Source organism: Myotis yumanensis, unplaced genomic scaffold, assembly GCF_028538775.1.
Source record: "Myotis yumanensis isolate MYYU_CA2020_CCGP unplaced genomic scaffold, mMyoYum1.0.hap1 SCAF_3, whole genome shotgun sequence".
NCBI classification, from domain to species: Eukaryota; Metazoa; Chordata; class Mammalia; order Chiroptera; family Vespertilionidae; genus Myotis; species Myotis yumanensis.
In genome coordinates, this window is record NW_027223754.1 from 209724452 (window position 1) to 209748242 (window position 23791).

The 23791-nt window shown below is 42.5% G+C and overlaps 1 protein-coding gene across 4 annotated transcripts in view; it reads right to left on the bottom strand.

Moving 5' to 3' along the window:
• MRTFA (myocardin related transcription factor A) overlaps positions 1-23791 on the bottom strand; it is a 123069-nt gene that overhangs the window by 21573 nt on the left and 77705 nt on the right. For all 4 annotated transcript variants that reach the window (XM_070411178.1, XM_070411179.1, XM_070411177.1 and 1 more), the window contains exon 2: positions 20204-20269. In XM_070411178.1, the coding sequence (XP_070267279.1) occupies positions 20204-20210 (7 nt within the window). In that variant the 5' untranslated portion in view covers positions 20211-20269. The remainder of the gene's footprint in view (positions 1-20203; positions 20270-23791) is intronic.

A 23791-nucleotide genomic window follows, 5' to 3' on the forward strand; every position in this document is an offset into this window, starting at 1 on the left:
GTGCCAGTGTCTCTCAGTGCTTGAATAGCCCACTCACTTTGTGCAGCGCTTTTCTGCATTTCTAACTGCTTTCTGATAGCAAGGCCAGCAATTCAAAAAGTAATTCCCGCACGTGATAGGAGCAATGACCCCTCTTCCTTCAGGACTCTGTCTGGACTCCTGTAAGGCACTTCTCAGGTTCAGTTGGGGACAGACTGGAGCTGGGGCAGCCAGTGACACACTGGGGTGCAGGGTTGAGAGGGCACCCCTATGCATGTCTAGACAGCTTTGTTGAAAGCCACAGCTGTGGAGGGTTGGAAGAGACGGAGGGGTGATAAAAAGGTAAGCAGGGGGAGCTTTCTTGACATAGGAACAAATGACAGTCACCTCCGGCTTCCATGCTAAGGGAATGAAACATGAGGAAGCCCAGCAGAGCAGAAAATAGGTCATAAACTTTAGGCTTTTGCTGGTTGTGGAAAAATCCAAAAGACTTAACGTTAACCCATAAATGTGTCTGACCAGGAGGGCTGCATTCATCTTGGACTCCCATCTCCCTCTGCCTTGCTGCCTTACTGGTTTTGTCAGAGGGGCCAGGATATTACTCAGAAATTTCATTTTCCCAGAAAGCCCTGGAAGGCAGTATCTGAAAGAGAAGTCCCCAAAGACCACTGCAAACCCCAGCGCTGTGCACACTGTGTGCAGGAATATACATTTTGCTGCTGGAGGGCAGTTCTTGATGCTTTACCCCCACTCTCTGGGAGCTGCTCTGCTGGGACACTTGCAGGGTTTTGTGTGAACAAAGGGAAGTGAGCAGCACATCCTGAAAGCGAACAAACCAAGCTCCCACAGAAGTCAAATGCACAGAAGTGGCTAAGAGGTGTGGCATTCTTATTCACAGTTTCAGTTCTAGATGTAGGTCCCGCCCCTGGCAGGCTAAAACCACCAATTAATATTCTGTTCCCTCCTTCCAGCATCCATTTTCTTTCTCCCCTTACACATTTGCTACATTACTTAAATGAAGTCATTGTGAACTAAAAAGAGAGAAATGGTTTCAACTTTCTTTTTGAAAATACACAGTCAGCCCTAGCTGGTTTGGCACTGTGGATAGAGAGTCGGCCTGCAGACTGAAGGGTCCCAGGTTCGATTCCGGCCAAGGGCACATGCCTGGGTTGCAGGCTCGATCTCCCCCAGTAGGGGGCATGAAGAGGCAGCCGATCAATGATTCTCTATCATTGATGTTTCTATCTCTCTATCCCTCTCCCTTCCTCTCTGAAATCAATAAAAATAAATAAATAATAAAAATACACAATCATCCCTTATCATCTGTGAAAGACTGTTTCCAGGATTCCCCATAGATACCAAACTACCTTTATATAAAACTAGTAGCCCGGTGCACAAAATTCATGCACATTAAAAGGAAATTAATTGCCCTAACTGGTTTGGCTCAGTGGATAGAGCATCGGCCTGCAGACTCAAGGGTCCCGGGTTTGATTCAAGGGCATGTACCTTGGTTGTGGGCACATCCCCAGTGGGGAGTGTGCAGAAGGCAGCTAATCGATGTTTCTCTCTCATCGATTTTTCTAACTCTCTATCCCTCTCCCTTTTTCTATGTAAAAAATCAATAAAATATATTTTTTTAAAAAGGGAATTAATTAGCAGAGATATTTTAATATTGCTATTTGCCCTTTCTCTATAATAGAAGTGTGAGAGATGAAAGGAAATTAGTAAAATGTATATGAAAATCATATATAAATTTATTAATAAACAGTAACAAAAGGATATAACAGAGGCATGATATAAAAATGACAAAAACATGATATGAAAACAACAAAAACATGATATAAAAACAACAGTGATGCAAACAATGACTGATAAAAGTGATTAATCTTATTCTAATATCTCCCTGTACACCACATTAAGAGTGAAAACACTTTGAGTGCTTGACTAATTTCCCTTGTGATGAAGTACTTAGAACTTTAACTGTAACATCACATGCTCTTTAAACTCGAGAGAAAGCAACATATAACTGACCATGTGCAAAAATGGGTTCAGGTAGGAACATGCCTACTCTGTCTAGAGTTTGTCCTTGTGATTTATTAATAGTCATCACAAATGCTGGCATCACGGGAAACCGTTGTGGAATCAATTTAAATGGGAGGCCAGTGTCAGATGGGGACAAATTAATTCTTGGAATCAGAACAGCCTCTCCCTCTGCAGATCCTGTTAATACTTCAGCTTCGATAATGTTAGGTCGTAATCTTTTGATAATAAATCTGGTACCATTACAAAGACCCCATTTACTATTGAGATTTCTCAATAGCATGATGATTGCACCCACTTTCAATTTTAATTTATGACACGGCATTCCCAAAGGAGTAATACTATTCAGAAATTCGATGGGGAAATTTTCCTTTGTTTCTTTGTTATGGGGTGGGGCCACAACATTAGTAACAAAGAATCAGAATTAAAATTTTATTGTGGGGAGCTGCTACAGTGTTTTGGACAGGTTCAAGCCTTGGACTGATGAGAGGGCACAGTCCTCTCATTGCCACGTGCAAGTCCCAGCTTGGAGGGCAGGGCCCTCCCAGCATAATTCTAGCCAACAGCTGTAGTTGTAAGCTTGAACCTATGGTCGGAACACGTGGCCCCACGTGCCTGAGTGATGTGGGCTTGATAGAGTTCAGGTGCATGTAGTTGAGTAGGATTGAAACCCAGGAGAATGTTTATAAACATCTTGGTCATGCCCTTACTTTGCCTCGTAGCATCTGCTATCAACTAAAGGCATGGCTGTGGGCGTGGTCGCTGTCTCTCAGAGAAGCAGCGTCCCACCGAGACCCGGCTTTCATTTTCTTGTCTGTCTTTTCTAAGCCTTTCAGCCGCCCCACTCAGGTTCACCCCGTGCTGGCGCGGCACACTTTAGAAAGACCTGCCTCCATGCTCCCAGGGCGGGTTCCTGCCTCAAACTCCGCCCTTACAGGAAACAGCTCCAGGGAGGGCGCAGCCGTTGCCAAGACAACCCCTGTAGGACTGACTTCCTTCCGCTTGGTCACTGTGTCTGTATGTGACGAACACCACCCATGGTTTTTATATAAGTAGAGGCGTAGTATCTGCATATAACTGAGGCAATCCTTCCTTATTATACTTTAACTAGAGGCCCAGTGCATGAAATTCGTGCATTCATGGGGAGGGGTGTCCCTCAGTCCAGCCTGCACCCTCTCACAGTCTGAGAACCCTTGGGGTATGTCCATCAGTCGGACATCCTTAGCGCTGCCGCGGAGGTGGGAGAGACTCCCGCCACCACTGCTGCACTCACGGCGCTCCCCCTGTGGGAGTGCACTGACCACCAGGGGGCAGCTCCTGCATTGAGCGTCTGCCCCCTGGTGGTCAGTGCACATCATAGCGACCTGTCATTCCATTGTTCGGTCAAAATTTGCATATTAGCCTTTTATTATATAGGATCATCTCTAGATGCTTATAATACCCAATACAATACAAATGCCATATAAATAGTTACTATACTATATTGTTTAGGGAATGACAAGAGAAAAATGTCTGTACCTGTTCTGTACAGAGGCAACCATCACAGGCCTAACTATATAGTACCTATCAGCAACCACACAACATTTTTTTTCTGAACATTTTCAGCCCAGGGTTAGTTGAACTCATGGATGCAGAAGCTGGAGATATGGAGGACTGACTGCACTGCCATCCACTTCCAAGGGGGAGGCTCAAAGACGTGGTCAGTGTGTCTGCAGGCTCTGTGGCTTACAATGCAGGAGCACTGGGACCAATCAGTCTTGGTTTAATCTAGCACTGAGGAGTAAGTATGGGAATCCTTGAAAACCAACCTATCATGTTAATTTAGGACATTAAACAGCACTTTCCCATCACCATCCCCAGATTTATTTACACATGAAGGCAAGTGAAAGTCTAGGATCCAAAAGCAGTTCTAGAAATAAGTCTCAGCAAGGAAGAATAGCAATTAACCATCAAGACTTATTTCCTCATCATTATCATTAAAAAGTACTAGGTGCCTGGGTGTGAATGTCACTTTATTAGTTGTTGACACAATGAAAATAATGGTTCTCATCCTCACTAGACACTATGCCAGAAGCGCTCCACCAATTCTGTATTTAGAAGAACTCAAAGGCCACGAACAGTACAGCTAACAGAGGTCAACAGAGTGCCATGGCCCAAGCAGCCCTTCTCCCAGACAAGCCTGCTGGATCTTTCCACTGCAGACGCAGTGGGCATACACAGGGCACCAGTGGGGGCTGAACAACCAGGTGGAAAACCAGGAATATATTCACCCACGCATCTATCCAATGGCCAATTCTTAAGTAACTAAGTAAGTCCTCATTTAACATCGCCGATGGGTTCTGCAACTTCAAGCAAACTGAAGTATCATGAAACCAATTTTACCACAGGCTATTAATGTAACAAGAGTTAAGTTCCTACAGCATCTCATCAACAGTATAGCAAAATGATGCTGGGTGAAGTGATGTTATTTGAGGGCCCACTGTACTATGCTAGTTACTGAGAACAAGGATATATAGGATCGAGTCCCATCCCTCAAAGGCAGCTCAGGGTCTGCTTAGGGAAAAAGACAAATAATTACAATACAAGATGAAAGTACAATCGTAGAGGTGATTTAAAGTGCCACCTAGCACAGAAGAGGCAATATTCAACCTGAGAGAAGTGTGTGAAGTGACCAAGTAGATTTTACAGAGAAAATCCAATGAATGGAATACAATCTCCACAGGCAGATAAGGAAGAGAGTCAAAAGGTCACCTGAGGCAGAGGAAGAGCGAGAGCATGAAGGGATGAAAGCATACAATTTCAAGTAGTCTGACATGGATAGACCTAGGAGTTCATGGGGGACGATGAGGCTGGAAGGGGAGGCAGGGGCCAGCCCATGAAGGGCTTCAATGTATTCTGATTCTGGGAAGATGTAGCGGACATACTTTTCTCTATTCCTCCCACTAAGTACAACTAAAACTCTGCACTTTGTATATAATACAAACATAAGCAAGTTCTGAAAGGTGGAGAGAAGAAGGCAGACTGGCTAGGGGCCTTGGGACCCGAAGAACAACACAGTAGGGAGTTTCCTGGGTTTCCTTTTGCTTCATACATACCAGACCCAGTGCTGAAAAAAGTCAGCAACTTGGAAATGCCAATGAAGGTGGACCAAAAAAGCCCTTACGAAACCTACTCCTCTAGCCAAAGGACCAGGAAAAGGGCAGCCTAGCAAGATGGAAAACTTTTAGACAATAATTGTTTTATTCCAGCCAGACACCAGAAGAAAAAAGAGAGGGGCCTCAGCCCCAACAGGAAAGGTCAAGTGGGGAGTCGAGCCCTCTCCCCTTGCAAGGCTGTAATGAAGCACCCAATACCCCTGTCCCGGCAATGTCAAAGGCCAGAACTGCACGGATAGGGTGGGGGAGTTATTTCTAATTTGATATTTTTCGTTAAAAAATAAAACGAGCAGAAACACACCTGGTAATCGGCACATATTTGTGTCACCCCCATGCCTGCACTCACATGCTCTCCTTCCCACGCCCTCGTTTAATTTAGAATTTTTCAAACTCCCAAACATCAAAAGAACAAATAATGAACAGCCCTATAACTGGCCTAGATTCACCAATTCTTTTTTAGCGATATTTGTTTTACCTCTTTCTCATTTGCACACAGGCACGCATACCTTTTGTTATTCTTTACCGAATCACTTGAAAGTAAACTGCAGATAATAATCACATTTCATCCCTAAATTCTTCAGTGTATTTCCTAAGAATAAGGACATACTCTTACATAACTACCATTATCACACCTAAGAAAATTAATAATTCAATAATATAATCTAATTTACAGAATCCCCCCTCCTTCCCCACTCAATCCAAGATTAAGTCAAGAGTCCCATATACCACATTTAGCTGTCTCTTTAGTCACAATCTAGAACAGTATTCCTACTTTTTCCATTTTTAATGGCACTGAATTAAGTATGTAAGCCAGCTGTCTTGCAGAAAGAATGTCCTATATTTTGAGTCTGTTTCCTCATCAGATTTAGGCTAAACATTTTTGGCATGAGGACTACAGAGGTAATGCGTACCTCTTAACATCAAGAGGCATATATATCATGTTGTACGACCACTGATGGTGCTAAAAGTTTGAAAGGTGACACCAGAGCATGTCACCGTTTGTAATTAATATGTTATCTGTGCGGTAACATTTTGAGGACATGTGAAAATCCTGTTTCCTAATCACCATTTACTTAATGGTTTTAGCATCTACTGATGATCCCTGCATGAAACCAATTCTTACAGCAAGAAATGCAAAATAATTAGAATTGCATTTTTACAAGATCACTTAGTAGTGATCAGAGGCCATTTAGAAGAACAAAATGGAATGACTGGGTGAATGGTGCCATTAACACTCCCAGACAAGGGACACAGGATGATGAACTTGGGACAGGGTGGGAGAGACTGTGTTCAGTTTGGGGCATTAGTTGATTGTGAGATATCCTATAAAGAGACTAGGGGCCCAGTGCACAAATTTGTGCACCTTGAAAGGCACTGTGGGCCATGAGGCTGCAGTGGGCACAGGGGCAGGTCTCAGCCCATCCTCCCTGCCTCCGTCTGGCTTCTCCTGCTGCGGCCCCTGGTCCCCTGTCTGCCGGCAGCCCCTCTCCCTCCGCTGCCACTCCCACGTGCTGATGGCGCTGGCCCGCTTGCACCCGCTGACAGCGTGGAGCAATTGGGACCAGTGCCAGGTGCTGGCAGCGGGTGCGAGGGCCAGGTGGGACCACGGTGTGCGGGAGCAAATAATTTTCAGTAACCACCAGAGGTTTGCCCCGATGACAGCAACCGGCGCCCCGCCTTGGTCTGGCGCCCCCACTTATCTGCTCCACCATCCTGCCGCAGCTGACGCCTGCCATGTTCCGTGCTCTGCTGCCTGCTGCCACGCCCACCATGTTCCACGCACGACCCTGGTGGTCAGCGCACGTCATAGCGACTGGTTGTTCAGTTGTTCCGCTGTTCTATTTGCATATTATGGATATATATATATTTAGATGTGCAAGTGGTGCATGTGTGTGTGTGTGTGTGTGATCATCTAGGGATAATGTGACACAATACCTAGGACAGAAGACAATACTTCCCAGGCTGAATCTAAGGGAATCCCAGAATTCCCTTAGGTCATGATGAGAGCCTAGCATAGGAACCTGAGGCTCACAGAAGCAGGAAAGGGCCAGGCAAAGAGTAAGCATAAAGAAAAAGAGTGTGGGTAGAAAAAGAGAGATGCTAATAATGGGCAGGCAGATGAAATAAGGCTTGCTAAGTGTCCAGAGGATTACTTATACTAAGGACATGGCTAATGGGCTCAGAACTATGCCAGTGGGTTGGTGGAGGCAGAAACTAACCGCAACAGGTTGGGAGTAAGAGGTGAGGAAGTGGAGTCCGGAGGTTTATGTCCCCGAGAGCTTAAATCGTACTAACAGTTCATTACTCACTCACTCTCCCAATAAGTATTTACTGAGAGCCCTTATGTGTCAGACCCTGTTTTGGTGCTGGGATACCCATGTTCTTGTGGAACTTACACTCTAGTGTAAAACAAACATACCACACAGTAGTAGGTGATACATACGATGACGAAATATAAAGCAGGCTATGGCAACAGAGTGGGAGCACTTCCTATGGAGTGGTCAGGAAAGACTTTCTGATGTGACATTTGAGTAGCGGCCCGGAGGAAGGGAGTGAGTCCTGCAGCCACCTGGGCAAGAGCCGTCCAGACAAGGAAAACAGCAAGGAGGGCCCTGAGTGGGAAACTGCCTGAGTGACAGAGAGACACAGAGGCCAGAGTGGCAGAGCACAGAGAACAAAGAGAAGAGTGGGAGGAGGTGGGGGGTAGCCATACAGGGCCCTGTAGGACTCCGCTCCCAAGTAGTACTAGAGGAAGTAAAATTCCAGCCTAAGAAAGTAGGGTTGTGCCCATCAACCTTGCCACTGATAAAAAGGCTGAGGGAAATAGAAATAAAAGATATGAAAACTGTTTCCGTGCCCCCGCCCCCATGGTCGCCTAGGGTGCTGGGAATGGCCTTACTTGAGCTATTATTTTCCACGTTATATTATGGAGAACTGACTTGAGATCACATCCTCATCAGCTGCAGAACGAAGACTAGACTCTGGTTCTTCTGATTTCAAAATTCAGATCTTTTTATTTATGTACATTTCAGCTTGAGAGTCAGGAGGAGGGGGAGAGTGGTGGTGGGTTGGAAAAAAGTCAGGTCCCTGATTTCCACGCCCCAAAAATGTGATAGTTACCAAAACAAAATAAAGCAAAACAAAACACCTCCAACTGATTTTAATCTGATCTTTCACATTTTGCTTTCTTTCCCTGTTATTCCTCTGGAAAGAAATGCTGCCTTGTCCTTTCTCTAATGTTGGCAATGGAACACAAGGGAGGACTTTAGCAAAAGTCAAGGGACCCACATTCTCCCACTCCTTTTTCCCTCCAGCCTCTCTTGAAGGACACAGCAGAAGAGGGAGTTGCTGAATAATCAAACTCCTTCCAAAGTTAACTGAGTCTTTTGCCACATCCCTTGGCCCTAGCTCAGAAGTTTGTCACACTGCTCCAGGCAGTTCGTTAACTCTGCCAAACTGACCACTGACTACTGACGTGGTTTAAGGCCATAAGAAAGGCAGGCTTTTCCTAGCACTGGAGACAGGGGTTCATAAGTTCTCTATACCCAATCCTATATAATAAAGCCCTAATATGCAAATCTACCGAACGGCAGAATGACCGATGGAACAACCGGTCACTATGATGTACACTGACCTCTGGGGGCAGATGCTCAACGCAGGAGCTGCCCCGTGGTGGTCAGTGCGCTCCCACAAGGGGAGCGCCGCTCAGCCAGAAGCCGGGCTCACGATGGTGAGCATAGTGGCAGAGGCAGGAGCCTCTCCCGCCTCTGCGGAAGTGCTAAGGAGCAGCAAGCCGAGCGGTAAGAAGCAGCAAGCAGGCAGTTGGTAAGGAGCAAGGGGTATCCCAGACTGCGAGAGGGTGCAGGCGGGCTGAGGGACCCCCCCCCGCCCCCCAGTGCATGAATTTCATGTACCGGGCCTCTAGTCATTTTATATTACGCAGCTTTAAACTGTCTTAGAAATTTGTCATCAACACTTGACTTATGTGAACAGGGCCATCCTCTACTTCAGAACCCCTGGGGAGAAGAGAGTAACAGTAGTCTAGCCATCAGTAAAAATGAAAAGGGGAAAGATACCAGCAACCCTTGGTCCAGTGTTTCTCCAAGTGTAGTTCAAGAACCATTTGCACTAGAATGTCTCTGGAATGCTGATTCCTGGGCTTCAAGAATTTTAATCTTGCCCTAGCCAGTTTGGTTCCATGGATAAAGCATTCAGGAGGCAACCAATCAATGAGTCTCTCTCACATTGAGGTTTCTTTTTCTTTTCCCTCTCCCTTCCACTCTCTAAAAATCAATGGAAAAATACCCTTGAGTGAGGATTAAAAAAATTTTTTTTAATCTTTAGTAAGATCTCTGAGGATTCTGATGCCACTACAATTTAAAAAGCCATTGTTTTTCTAGTCCAAAATGCAGAGGAAAGGTGACACTGCTGATAAGAAAGTAAAGAGCCTTATTTGCTCATTCTCTCCCATCAGAGGCAAAGTGACTAAAAGGTACCTTTCTCAACAGCTTAACTCAAAATTTCAACTATGGCCTGCCTAGGTGCTCATAAATTGGCAAACAGTTTAATCTCCTGAGCCCCTTTCAGGATCAATGCTTTGAGTTGCAAAGTATTTGTTTCTAAGGGTCAATGGATCAAAGTTTTTTGCCCTTTTCCTCACACGCCTTGCAGGGGTCTGATTCAGCAGGGATGGATTCCACACGCTGCTGTCAGAATCTAGGGCATGACAGTCACAATCAGTGGAAGGCAGCACAGAAACGTAGTCCTTGGTCTTAGCACGCAGCGAGTGAGGAGCAAAGAGTTCACTGGTGCCAGCACAGGAAGTGGGGAGAGTCACTTACCCGCTGAGCAATGAAGCACAGAGGTCGGCTGTGTCACTGGTGTGTAAAGGTTTAGACTATTACCATTATGTAGATGATTTTTCTTAGGATTCTGTATCCAGGCAGAGCAGAGCCTCTTAGCCTGGATGCACTGTACCAGCTTTAGAGTATCTGTGAATCTCTAGAAACTGTGTGCTGAATTTGGGATACTTGCTTAGGCAACTGTCTAGTGAGAGGTTGTGTAAAATTTTCCAAGGAGCAATATGGCACAAAAGAAATCAAGAACCTCTGATTTAACTAAGGGTTATTATGACAGATGTGGAAACATGCATGCATGCCTGTAGCCTTTAAGCCTCACAACCAGCAGGTAAGAGCAGCAACTCAGAAGCAATTTTTTTGGAGTACTTAAAAATAACAGGGTTACTCTCACCCCTACTACCAACTTTCACCTTACCTCACCAACTAAGGGTCCTGATTTGATGCTATTTTCAAAGTTGAAATTTTGGTGAAAGTACAGCAGCCTACCATCATAAAATTCCTATGTCAATAAGAACCATTGCCGAGACCGGTTTGGCTCAGTGGATAGAGCGTCGGCCTGCGGACTGAGGGGTCCCGGGTTCGATTCCGGTCAAGGGCATGTACCTGGGTTGCGGGCACATCCCCAGTAGGAGATGTGCAGGAGGCAGCTAATCGATGTTTCTCTCTCATCGATATTTCTAACTCTCTATCCCTCTCCCTTCCTCTCTGTAAAAAATCAATAAAATATATTAAAAAAAAAAAATAAGAACCATTAAACCATGGTCTTCAGTAATTAGCATGGAGTTTGGAGCCAGAAAGTTGGATGGGATCTTCCTGTATTTAGTGGCGGTGTGACCCTGGGCAAGTCGCACAACCTCTCTGAGCCTCAGTATTTTCATCCACAAAATGGCAATTACACAAACTACTCTGATGACTTAGCATTAAACCAAGTGAAAATACTTTGCTAGAAGCTCTGTTAAGCTTGAGGCATTGTTACTGTTTTAATTTTTTCCCTCTCTGCCGAATATTCTCCTTTTGAAGAAAACAGTATGTGTAGAGTCAAATGCTGAAAGCTAAGTAGGCTTGACTTCCATTTTTTGTTTTACTGTTTTTAGCTGTCATACCAAAATGCCTACAAAAATATTCTGCAACAAAGACCATTAACCAAAGAGTTGTGTCAACATTTCCAAATACTGGCCATGACAATGAAAACCAGAAGTAAGTTCATGTAAATCAAAGAAAGAGCTTGGGTGGTGGAGTATGGGGAAGGGCACACATTCTGAGACAAGCAAGGATCCAAACAGTCAGAAAACGTGCTTCATACACATCCTGTTTTGGTTCTCAGACTTGCCACCACCCTGTTTGGCACCAGGACTGTCACCCCCACCCAAATCAGCAGGAAAGCCAAGTACTAACAAAAATGAATATAAAAAGTAGAGACTCAAGGATGCTAAATCTTTACCGTCCCAGAAGTGCAAGCTGTTCCAGTCTCGCACCCTTGGCTCACTGACGGTGAAAGAGACTCCAGACTGGGAGAAAAGGTCAGTGCACAATCTTGTATAGCATGAATATCAACAGGTACAGTGAATTCCAAAAGGTTAAAGTATCAGGGCCCAAATATATTTTTTAAAATATATTTTATTGATTTTTTACAGAGAAGAAGGAAGATGGACAGAGTTAGAAACATCAATGAGAAAGATCGATCAGCTGCCTCCTGCACGCCCCTACTGGGGATGTGCCCACAACCAAGGTACATGCCCTTGACCGGAATCGAACCTGGGACCCTTGAGTCCGCAGGCCGACGCTCTATCCACTGAGCCAAACCGGTTCGGCAAGGGCCCAAATATTTTGAACCTGACTTCCAATCTTCTCTTCGACATATATGCCAGCCCAATTTATATCTGGTTTTCAAACCATTGCCCAGTCTAATGTTCCAGATCATTCGTGATCCCAGTATACACAAACACAAGTTAGAACATGCTGAGAGAGAAGAAAGGAGAGATAGACAGGAGGGAGGGACGACGGACACACAGACACATACACAGACATCGATGTGAGAAAGAAACATCAATCAGTTGCCTTCCATACATTCCCACATGGGGATTAAACCCCCAACCCAGGTACGTGCCCTGACTGGGAACTGAATGACAACCTTTTAGTGCACAGGACGACGCTCAACCAACTGAACCACTCCAGAGGGTTCCCCTCTTTTTGAAGCTTTATAATCAATATGCCTAAGTCATCTGTTTAGATACAAGCTCCAAATCATCTTGCTTTTCTGCTAATAACATCCCACTAAACTGGAGAATTTTATTATTATTTTTTTAATGCTCATCTGAGGATATTTTTCCATTGATTTTTAGAGAGTGGAAGAAAGAGGGAAAGACAGAGAGAAATATCGATGTGAGAGAAACACATTGATTGGTTGCTTCTTGCATGTGCCCTAACCAGGGCCCAGGCTGGGGAGGAGTCTGCAACGAATGTACGTGCCCTTGACTGGAACGGAACTCAGGACCCTTCGGTCCACAAGCCAATGCTCTATCCACTGAGCCAAACCAGGTAGGGCTAAACTGAAGAATTTTAAATTTCCAACCCTGTCATATATCCATCAGGGCTACTCCTTGGGTGTATAATGCTTTAGGATTTATATTGTTTAGGTAAAATTAGTGAGTAGTTTTGACAAGTGACTATAAATTCCTTCATTTACTATCTTGAAAAGAAGTCAGCATTTCCAAAACTAATAATTAAGTGAAACTGAATACCTACCATACCTTTTAGACATTCAATTGTATCAAGAACTCATATCAAGAAGACTACTTTTGAGGGCGTATTCAACAGAGCTCCCTGTGGGACCCTTTTTTGAACTCAACAATGAATATGCTCAGAATGTGAACATACAAACTCACTCTAAAGTCCTATTTTAGGATTTGTTAGTAACTGGCCAAGGAGGAGGTTCTATCCTAGTCACTGACCACTGAAGTAGGATACCCTACAACAGCAGGAAGAGAGAAAGGATGATGACATCTATCAGAAAGGCCTGGGACTGATGTACCCAGCTGGCTGTCTCCTGACAGCCTACTTAGCTTTCAGCAATTTTCTCTCAGCTTCAAGTCTAGGGAAGCCACAATTCTGAACACATGTTTTACAAATGCCATTTAAACTTGGAGTCAACTCCAGTTTCACATTCCTGTGCTCATTTACATTATCTATGATGTAGGATTCTTCACTTCTTAAAAAAAAAAAAAGTTGTGGTATACAGCTGAAACCAATATGCTATATGTCAATTATATTTCAATGAAAACAAAAGCAAAAAAGGAAACTAGCTCTTTCATCCAAAACTACCTGTGTATCTAAAAGAGCCAAATGGATGACACTAACATGTGTGAGCGTGAGGCTCTGAGAGAAGCGTGAGCCTGAGGGCACTGACTGGAGGGGAGCAGTGAGCCAATTACAGAGCGTGGGGGTCGCCTTTTCTGAGCTCCAGCGACAGCAGTTCAGAGACTGCCACACAGTGCTTCCTGCAGCTCCCAGTGGACTGGAGCCAATGGGAAATGACCACAGCCCAGGTGAGGATCTGCTCCCACTCTAGTCCCCACCCAAACTCATAGTTTACAAGTCTCAGTTGAGACATACATCTCTTCAATATTATTAACACTTCACTTAAAAGCAAAACAAATGACAGTTCCTTGAAGCCTACAATTTTGTCATCTTAAATCTATAAATTATTGTTGTTTTTTAAAGGGCAACTCAGCCTCAAACCAGACCATCCCCATCTGCTCTGGAATCACTACTATGTCTCCACTGGTGAACATTTCTGTCTCTTGGGAAGTTGCCCAGAAACAAACAAGCAAATAAAACCCATTATTTCTAATCCAGACACTTGTTAGTTTTAAGGGACTTTAAAAAAGAAGCATCCACCACCACAGAGAGGGCATGCAAATAAAATGAGTCCTGTTCATAAAGGACCAAAAGGGGAACAGTCTTAACAGAGAACCATATTGATTCTTGACAATGTTCAGCAATTGTTTTTAAATCCACAAGTAGGGAGAAAAGTAGAATTAAGGAGGATTTTGTTTATTGAAAATAGTTCCTGTTCCCAAACACTGGTTTTGACAGAAATTAGTGATATATGTATATATATTAAAAGCTGTTTTCAGATTCACAAGATGGCAGATCAAAGCTAATGCTCCTCTCCTGGTTTGCTGAGAATAACAATGCCTGTATTTCAAAAGTGTGAACAACATGTCATCTCGTATATTTCCAAACTAATTCTGTGGGGTAGGTAAGACAGGCATTATTACCCCCATTTTATAAAAGTTGAAGTAGAGTTCAAAAGAGTTAACTGAGTTGCCCAAAGTCACCTTGTTCCTAAGTGGCAGAGTAAGGTCTAAAACTCTACTGTGTAATAAAATAGCCACCAACCACCTGTGACTATTTACATTTAAATGAATTAAGATTAAATTAAGTTTAAAAATCCAGCTCCTCACTCAAGCTAATCTCATTTCAAGTGTTCAACAGCACATGTGTCTAATGTTACAGAATATTTCTATCATTTCTGAGAGTGCTATTGGGCAGGGCTGGTCTAGAGCAGTGATGGCGAACCTATGACACGCGTGTCAGGTGACACACGAACTCATTTTTTTGGTTGATTTTTCTTTGTTAAATGGCATTTAAATATATATAAAGTAAATATCAAAAATATAAGTCTTTGTTTTACTATGGTTGCAAATATCAAAAAATTTCTATATGTGACATGGCACCAGAGTTAAGTTAGGGTTTTTCAAAATGCTGACACGCCGAGCTCACTGGTCTAGAGGCTAGTTCTTCTGAATTCATGGAAACTTGGGGACTAAATCACATGGCATCCCAGTGCTTAATAAAAATGGACTGAAAGTGACAAATCAGTCTCTTTCTCATTATAAGAAACTCTGAAACTTTAGGAGGTTGTTTTATCTTCTTAAGGATTATAAAAGCAGAAATTAGTTTTTAAAATTTTTAAACTGATTTTAGAGAAGGAGAGGGAAGGAGGGAGGGAGGGAGGGAGAGGAGCATCGATGTGAGAAACATACATCAATTGGTTGCCTCCCCTATGCACCCCAGTCAGGGATCAAACCAGCAACCTAGGTTTGTGCCTGACCCAGAATCAAACCTACAAACTTCCAGTACATGGGACGACACTCCAACTATCTGAGCCACACTGGCCAAGGCAGAAATTAGTTTTAAAAGATATTTACCAAAATGCATTTGATCCATATGTACTCAGGAAGGAAAATCTTGAAACTCTGTATATTTGGTGAAGAATAAGTAATAATTCCCCCAAGTTATAAATAATTAAAAACATTATTAAGAATTTTAGATTCAGAGAAAAAGGGATCAATCATAGTAATCAAACTTGATACTTCCAGCCATTAAATAACCTCTTTCAGGGATTAGAATAAACTTTTTCTTGGTGTAGAGAATACCATAGTCAGATGAACAGGAGACATTCAGCTAACCCTGAGGTCCAGTAAAATCACAGCTTAAATTGCCTATAAGTGCAACTGGGCCACACTGTCTCTGTGTAGACCACATAGCTCACAATGATAGCTGAAGTGTGACAAAGAGATCAAACTGTAGAACTGAAGGGTTAGGGAGTGAAGATGTGGCAAAGTTTATTTAAAAAGAGCTGCAAGAACTCATGACATGAAACCACTCTTTCCAGCTTCAATGTAAGGTACAATGTAGACCTCTGAACCAGTCACAAGGAGCTGGCCAATTTGTTCACTTAGCACCTTGTTTGAGCACCTTTCAGGGCAAGGGAGTTTGTGAGGCCTGTGGATTGACACTAACTGGCTCTCCCCTCTGAGTTGTGTTGCCCTCAGACTCTTTGGATTCTCCCAACCATTCAGAGGTAAATGTTACTAATGACACTGGCTGGGTGCACAGAAACACCATTTAAAATAAAAAATAAAAACAAACAAAACAAAAACAAGCTCACTAAAGAAATAGAGCAAGTTCCTTAGAGAATCTGTAAGACAAAACTAATAATTTCTTCGTGTGCTTGACAAGGTACCAAGATTTTTCTACATGCACTTCATAAAATAATAAACTGAGGGTTAACTATAACATTAGGAACATGTTACTTCGTGCTTTTCTCAAAGATTCACAACAGAATAACAAAAGGTAGAGGAGGAAGAGACAAACAAGTGTCTTCTCTCATATCCAGAAAGATTACAGGAGACTTTTTTCTCAGTTGCTGGGTCAGAACTTCCATGTTTTCCTTTAAAAGGTTATTCCTTTGCAGCAGCTTTCATTGCCAGGACATTTTTCTTAATTTTCACCTTAACCTTATGATCTTGTGCACCTTTAAATGTCAAAGAGAAAGGCTGTGGGGGATGCTTTGTTTGAGAACAGAGTGTACCACACAAGACCCATCTCTTCTGAGTCTTCACTCTGAATACAGAAGCATTCCTGATTTTAATCTTTGGATTTAAACACCAGCTTCCTGTCTGTGCCATTTCTCCTCTCCCTCAAGATATGCAGAGCTTCAGACATCATTAAAGAAAGCTTAGGGCCTGGAATATGTAATCCTTTGCTATCTGGCACTCTGTATTTGGTAGGGTTTAAGTGGTGTTAAATGAAACATATGTTTACATGATGAGAATGAAGGATTCTGGGAAATGATCCTGTTTGAAAATACATCAGAAATCAACTTCTCTATCCCATAGTTTGGATGCCATGAACAGAGCTTATCAAGCAGCAGAGAGAAGTGTGTCGGAATTGAGAGATTCTCTAATCCCCTAAACATTATGGAAAGGCCATATCCCAACTTTGAATGATATACAGAAGCATGGCCAATCCTGAACGCAAGAGAGCCACTGGAGACATTGTATCCTACAGACATGACGGAATTGAGAGCCAGTCCTACATGGGAACTGCGCACAAGTATTCTGGGAGATGAGGTGGGTGGGTTTTTCTTCCCAGAACTAGAAAAAAAATTGGGATGAGAAGAATTTGATAAAAGATATGAACACATAAATGATGAGGCAGAATATAGCCATGACTACACTGCTCCTTTCCCCCAGCTTCCTAATTTGTAAAACCAAGTAAATATAAAGGCACTTTCCAGAAACTCCTCAGGCCAGCAAGATAGGAATGGACGTGGGCACTTCAAACCAAATGTTACTTTTTTCAGGGTTCCAAATCTCCAATAATCAACAACAACTTTCTGGTCATTTACAGTTTGCCCCCAGAACTGCTCATATTTTCTTTGAAAGACTAGAGACATTGGTGGAAGATGGCACATGATGATGTCTGGGAGGTGGAGGATGTTGGAGATTACAATAGGAATGAAGGGAGCGGGTGCAGGGTTGTGGTGAGGAAGCAGGGTTACTCACACTGGGGGTAGGGGGGCTAGCAAAAAGTGAGCCTCCTCTTTGGGAACTCAGGACCCCATCTTGTATCACCAGGTATGTAGATGAGCAGGGTATTTCATACTGGAAGCTATTCCCAGGCCTCAACATTCTCTCTCAATCTAAGTGTTGGCTACCTATTTCCTTCACTAGAAAAGCTGAAAACCAAGACAGTGGTCATAGCTGACGGTAGCTCTTGCTATGAGGGAAGATGCAGTATTCTCACAGAAGCAGGTCATTTCCATTCCTATAGGAAGGACAACTATTCTCACTTCACAGATACAGAGAATAACCCAAAGTATACAATTAGATATTCAGAACATTTTCAAACCTAGCCTCCTGACAGAATAGGAGTGTTATTTCAAATTCCATGTCTCCATGTCCAGAAATCCAACAAGTTTGCAACAGAGTGGTATCTGTTCTCTCTCTCTCTCTCTCTCTCTCTCTCTCTCTCTCCCTCTCTCTCTCTCTCTCACACACACACACACACAAACACACACCCCATACTTTACAACTGTGTGTCTTCACCCATTCATTCATTTGGTGCCAGGCATTGGGTCCAGAAATATAAATAAGACACTTTCTCAAGGAGCTCACAGTCTAGTTGGAAAGACAAACACATAAGCAGATAACTGTAATAACTGAAGCATGATTAGTCCTAAGCAAAGAGATCGCATTCAATAAATCCTATTAAACAATGATCTCCAGTAGCCCCTGGTATCAAATGAAAGACAGGAAGAAGACTGCAGGGCACCTCTGCATGGGTTTTAGATTGTGAACATATTATAGATTCTGAGAAGTAGCAGTATGCTCTCAGAACTAGCACTGTAATTACAGCACCATGACATATTCTTTAATCTCTACAGCAGCGGTTGCCAACCTCGCGGACCACTGGTTGGCGACCGCTGCTCTATAACATCTAGGACTACCCTGGGCACAAAGTAGCTGCTAAACACCTGATGTTCTTGGTGAATGGAACAAGTACATGAGACTCTTGGTAACTTGTTCCTCTACAAAGGTTTGTAGATTGGCAGATCTGGAGTGTTCTGTAAAGTACAACACTGCCCTACCTCATCACATTACTGATCCACTGCATAAGCCATCTGCTCTATCTGGCACTTTAAGGGTTGGGGGTAGAGAATCCTTCACTGGAGGGCCAGAAAAGAAGACAGTATAATGTGGGTAAATGGCTTGGTAGTTCATTGTAATAAACAAAAAGATGAATTTGACACTGGCTCATGAGTCCCCTGGCTCATGTTTAGGATAGAAATAGAGCTTAGATTCCTTATACTCGTCGCACAATTTTAGCTTTCAGAAATGGACCTGCCATTACAATGACATAAAATAAAATCCCACCCTCACTTGCTTAAAAGCCTTCAATGGCTTCCCATTGTACTTAAAATAAAATCCACCTCCTCTGTGTGGTTGGTAAGGCCCTCATTCAGGTCTTGTTCACCTTACCAATCTTAACTGGCCCTGCTCTCCTCTCACTTACCAGACCCAGCCACAATAGCTTCCTTGAGGTTTTCAATATGCCAGGCCCTTTCCTGTACTAGGCCCTTACACTTGCTTTTCCTTCTCCAGGGGCTCTCTTCCTACTCATGAATGGCTAACTCCATCTCATCCTTCAGATCTCAGCTCAAATATTTCCTATTCAGAGAGGCCTTTCTTGACCGTCTTATCCAAAACAACCCCATCTCATTCCTTTTACTTATTAACATACCAACCAGTTAATTTACTTCACAGCACTTCCCGTAGTCTGAAATTATCTTGTTTATTTATTTGTCTCCTTGTTAATTAGGAGTATTCTTCTAAATAAAAAACTCCTGAGACCAGGAGCTAGATTTATCTTGCTGTATCAGCAGGCATACACTAGGTACTCAAATATTTTGAGTGAATTAATGAATGAGAATTAGGAAAATACAGTGGCAGTAGGTGAGCAGGCATTGAGTTAACGTGAAAAACATCAGTTTTCCTACTGTGAAGCTAGGAATTGTCCGACATTTTTTTTTTTAACTTTATTAGGGTATATTCAAGCAGCAATAATATACAAAGAAAAACGAAAGAAGGAGAGTCTAAGCCCACTGTTGATGACTTAAAAAAGAAATGTCAAAAAGAGCAAAATCTAAAAAAAAAAAAAAAAGAGCAAAATCTTGCTGATTCCAGCTTCCACCCAGTTTGTAATGAATATTATTAATGTTAGAAGCAAATTTTATTATTTTTCTAACAGATTCCAAGGTTGGTTTCATTTCTCCCGGAGTAATGCAGTTCTGCACCCAGCTCTGCAACAACCCATCTAAGTCTCATTCAAGCACATTCACACCCATGCCAGCCTAGGGTACCTGAGGATCTCACTCGAAAACAAACAAACAAAAAACTGTTGTTGTTTCAAAACACCAGGCAGAAAAGAGTTTTCTCTTTCCAAAAAAAACCTGAACACAAGGCAAATCATATGCACGAAGTAGGTTCTTCCTCACAATACTTCAGCTCAAGATCTGCTCCTCCAATAAAGGGAAGTGTAACAGGGCGTGTAAGTGTAACCCTTTTAAAGGTGCAATTCAAAAGCTAATGCTGACACCATCAAACCTACTGCTGTTTGTTTCAATGAACTCAATCAATTAGGGCAGTTATCTTCGCTCTTAGTGATGAAGAGTCCTGAACTTGGAAAAACACAAGCAAGAAGAGTGAAAGATGAAACCTGTTGCCCTTGTTTCCTGTTGGCTGCCTTCTGTGGCATACTGGGTACACACAATTATGTCCTAAAAGCAACTCAATCAAATGCTGAGAGAGTGGTACTTACGAGGCATGATCCCTTGGCTCACCAGCTCTTCCCGTGTCCGCCGCTGCTGGAGCTTCAACTGCAGCACTGCATGGCAGCAAAGAGAGAGAAGAGATGAAGTCTCAGTAGGGAATTCCACCACAAAAGACACATTTTCAAATGCAAAGAAAGTCTCAAAACAGAAGGGTGTAGTGTAAAAGAAGGATCCTCTTGAATTGTGACTGTAATTGCAGAAGTGGCCTGATACAGCAGGGTTTCCGTATTCTGCTGTGGGCGGCGAGAGGAAGTTGCAAAGGGTCTTGCATGGCGATAACAATCCACAAAGTACCAAACTCTTGCTCTTGCTCAAAACCTTCTACAACACTGTCCTCTCAAGGTTGAAAAAACACACAAATGCTTAACTCAAAGAAAATATGAGGACCACTACCCAGCAGAAAAAGCTTCCCAGATATTCTACACTTTCTTCCCGGTAGCAAATGTTTACCACCATAAATATAGTGAATGATACAGTTATTCACACAGATCAGGAAGTATTGGTAATATCTTTTCATCTGCATCTAAAAATCATACCTATTTTCACAAGAAAATATTTTGCCATTAATATAACTCTTTTCTTCCTATTCACTCTTAGAGCCTTTTCTGTTGAGGTGAAACACCAACCAACTCAGGGGTCCTCAAACTTTTTAAACAGGGGGCCAGTTCACTGTCCCGCAGACCGTTGGGGGGCCAGACTATAGTTTAAAAAAAAACTCTGAACAAATTCCTATGCACACTGCACATATCTTATTTTGAAGTAAAAAAACAAAATGGGAACAAATACAATGTTTGTATTTGCATGTGGCCTGTGGGCCGTAGTTTGAGGACCCCTGAACTAGATGATTCAAAGCATAGCAGGCTAGGTAGGGGAGGGTGACAGGTGTTTCTCCTATTTACACTCTGGCAACACCACTTAATTGGACAACCTATTGAGATTTTTTTTAACTTAAAACTCAGTGATCTATATTTCAAATGCCAATGAAACCTAAAGGGTATTATCACTGCACACCATGCAGAATGATGATGCATGCCATGGCCTGCATTCAGAGGCTGAGAAAATGTTCAAAAATTTCACAGAAAGGTCCCATGGGCCAAGGACAGTACCCTTACATGATAATTCTTTAGTTATAAGGTCCCTGCAAGTCACATTTGAGAGGGACTTGTCTCTATTAGGAACCATATTACCCTAATATCTGTCTTTTCCATCCATTTTTAAGGCCTCCAAGATTCATAACTAGGCTTCTGACTATATCTCAAATCTAGCAGGCCCAAAGTAGATCTTGTCTTTCTCCCAAAACCCTAATCCACTTCTCATTCTTTTTCTCTTTAATGGTATCACTATCCTTCCCAGTACTAATATTAAAATTTCTGAGCCACTTCATCTCCTCCCTGTCCACAACTGTCCTATTTTATAAAGTTTACTGCACTATGTTTTCCCATGTTGCAGTATTAGCTCACTGGCTTGTGTCCTTCCTTGTGCTGTGTGTCTTCTATTCTAAGTCACCCGAATAAAGGTTGTCCAATTTACTCTTCTTCAAGTACCATGCACTTTTCCAACGCTTTATTCACTTCACCTGAAAATGTCTACCTTCTTCACCTGACCTTCCCAACTCATTCCCCAGCATTCAGAATTAGCCTAGGCCTACTGTGAGCAACTTTTTATCTGATATAAAAAGTATAGTAATATTTTGCCCTGTGTAATACTTACCCTCTGAATATATTTTCTCTCTCCTGCCAGTTTATACACTCTTGGAGGGCAGGAAATATATCTTATTAATGTATGCCCCCCCCATAGCACTTGATACACCGTAGGCATTTAATAATTGTTTCTTGAATTGAACTGAATCTCAAAATGATGATACATACAGTCTAAGAAATCTAATCAGGAGGTTATAACTATAATTATATATTTTCTTTTACAAATTAACACTGTTAAAAGCAAAGCTTTGCAGAATAAAATATGTACAAACAGCAACAGCCACTCCAGTAGCTAAATATTTACAGGCTATGTGCTCTGTGCCAGACACTGTTCAATGTACTTTCATGTTTTAACTCGTTTACTCTTCAAAACCCCCTATGGCAGGAGGGGTATTATTAATCCTATTTTACAGATAAGGAAAATGTGGCCCAGAAAAATTAAGTAATTAACCTAAGGTTATCCCACTAATCTGATATAATAAAGATGTAATATGCAAATGTAATGACCGGATCACGGATCATCAGGAGGGTGGGGCAACGAGCTACAAGTGGGCGGTGGAGAGCTACAGGAGGGGGCAGGGCAGCAAGCTATGGGGGGGGGGGGGTGTCTAGGGGAGCAGGTGGAGAGCTACTGGAGGGTGGCAGCGAGCTACTGTAAGAGGAGCTATTAGAAAAGTATAAAATACAAGAAATTAATTTGATTTCAGAGAATATGAAAATCTAATGTAATTCAGTAAGTCTGAACACCTCAAAGAAATTCGAACTATGGCTGTTGGCCAAGAATAATTTTGAAATATTAATCAGCAACCCTTTTTTTAAAAAAATATATTTTATTGATTTTTTACAGAGAGGACAGGGATAGAGAGTTAGAAACTCGATGAGAGAGAAACATCGATCAGCTGTCTCCTGCACATCTCCTAGTGGGGATATGCCCGCAACCAAGGTACATACCCTTGACCAGAATCAAACCTGGGACCTTTCAGTCTGCAGGCCGACGCTCTATCCACTGAGCCAAACCGGTTTCGGCAAGCAACCCTTCTTAAAAAAAACCCAAACATATACAGATAAGGCCACAAGAATATTTTAAGCAAGCTTCTGGATTAAAAAACTTCTTGCTTCATGAAAGCAAAACTTTGAGTCTATGATTCAAGTTTTTTATGGAGAGCAAAGTAAAAATCTTTTTAAGCTTTATATTTTAAGAACTCTAGTGCAAAGAGGAAAGTTTACCGAATAAACCTTTTCCATCTCTAAAACTAAATGAAATTAAGGTTTAGTTATTTGAAAATTCCATCTTGTCTCTCTCAGTGGTTAACTCCAAATTCCATGCTTATCTGAAATCTGACCAAGTTCCCTATTCAAATAACAGAAGTTGCCCTGCATCAGTATTATCTTGGGTATCACAACTTGATTGTAGGTAGGTATGTTCTGTTTTTTGGTTTTTAAAAAAATATATTTTACTGATTTTTTGCAGAGAGGAAGGGAGAGGAATAGAGAGTTAGAAACATCAATGAGAGAGAAACATCGATCAGCTGCCTCCTGCACACCCTCCTACTGGGGATGTGCCCGCAACCAAGGTACATGCCCTTGACTGGAATCGAACCTGGGACCTTTCAGTCCGCAGGCCGACGCTCTATCCACTGAGCCAAACAAGTCAGAACGTATGTTCTGTTTTATTTTATTTTATTTTTTTAAATATATTTTATTGATTTTTTACAGAGAGGAAGGGAGAGAGAGATAGAGAGTTAGAAACATCGATGAGTGAGAAACATCGATCAGCTGCCTCCTGCACATCTCCTACTGGGGATGTTCCTGCAACCCAGTACATGCCCTTGACCGGAATCGAACCCGGGACCTTTCAGTCCGCAGGCCGACGCT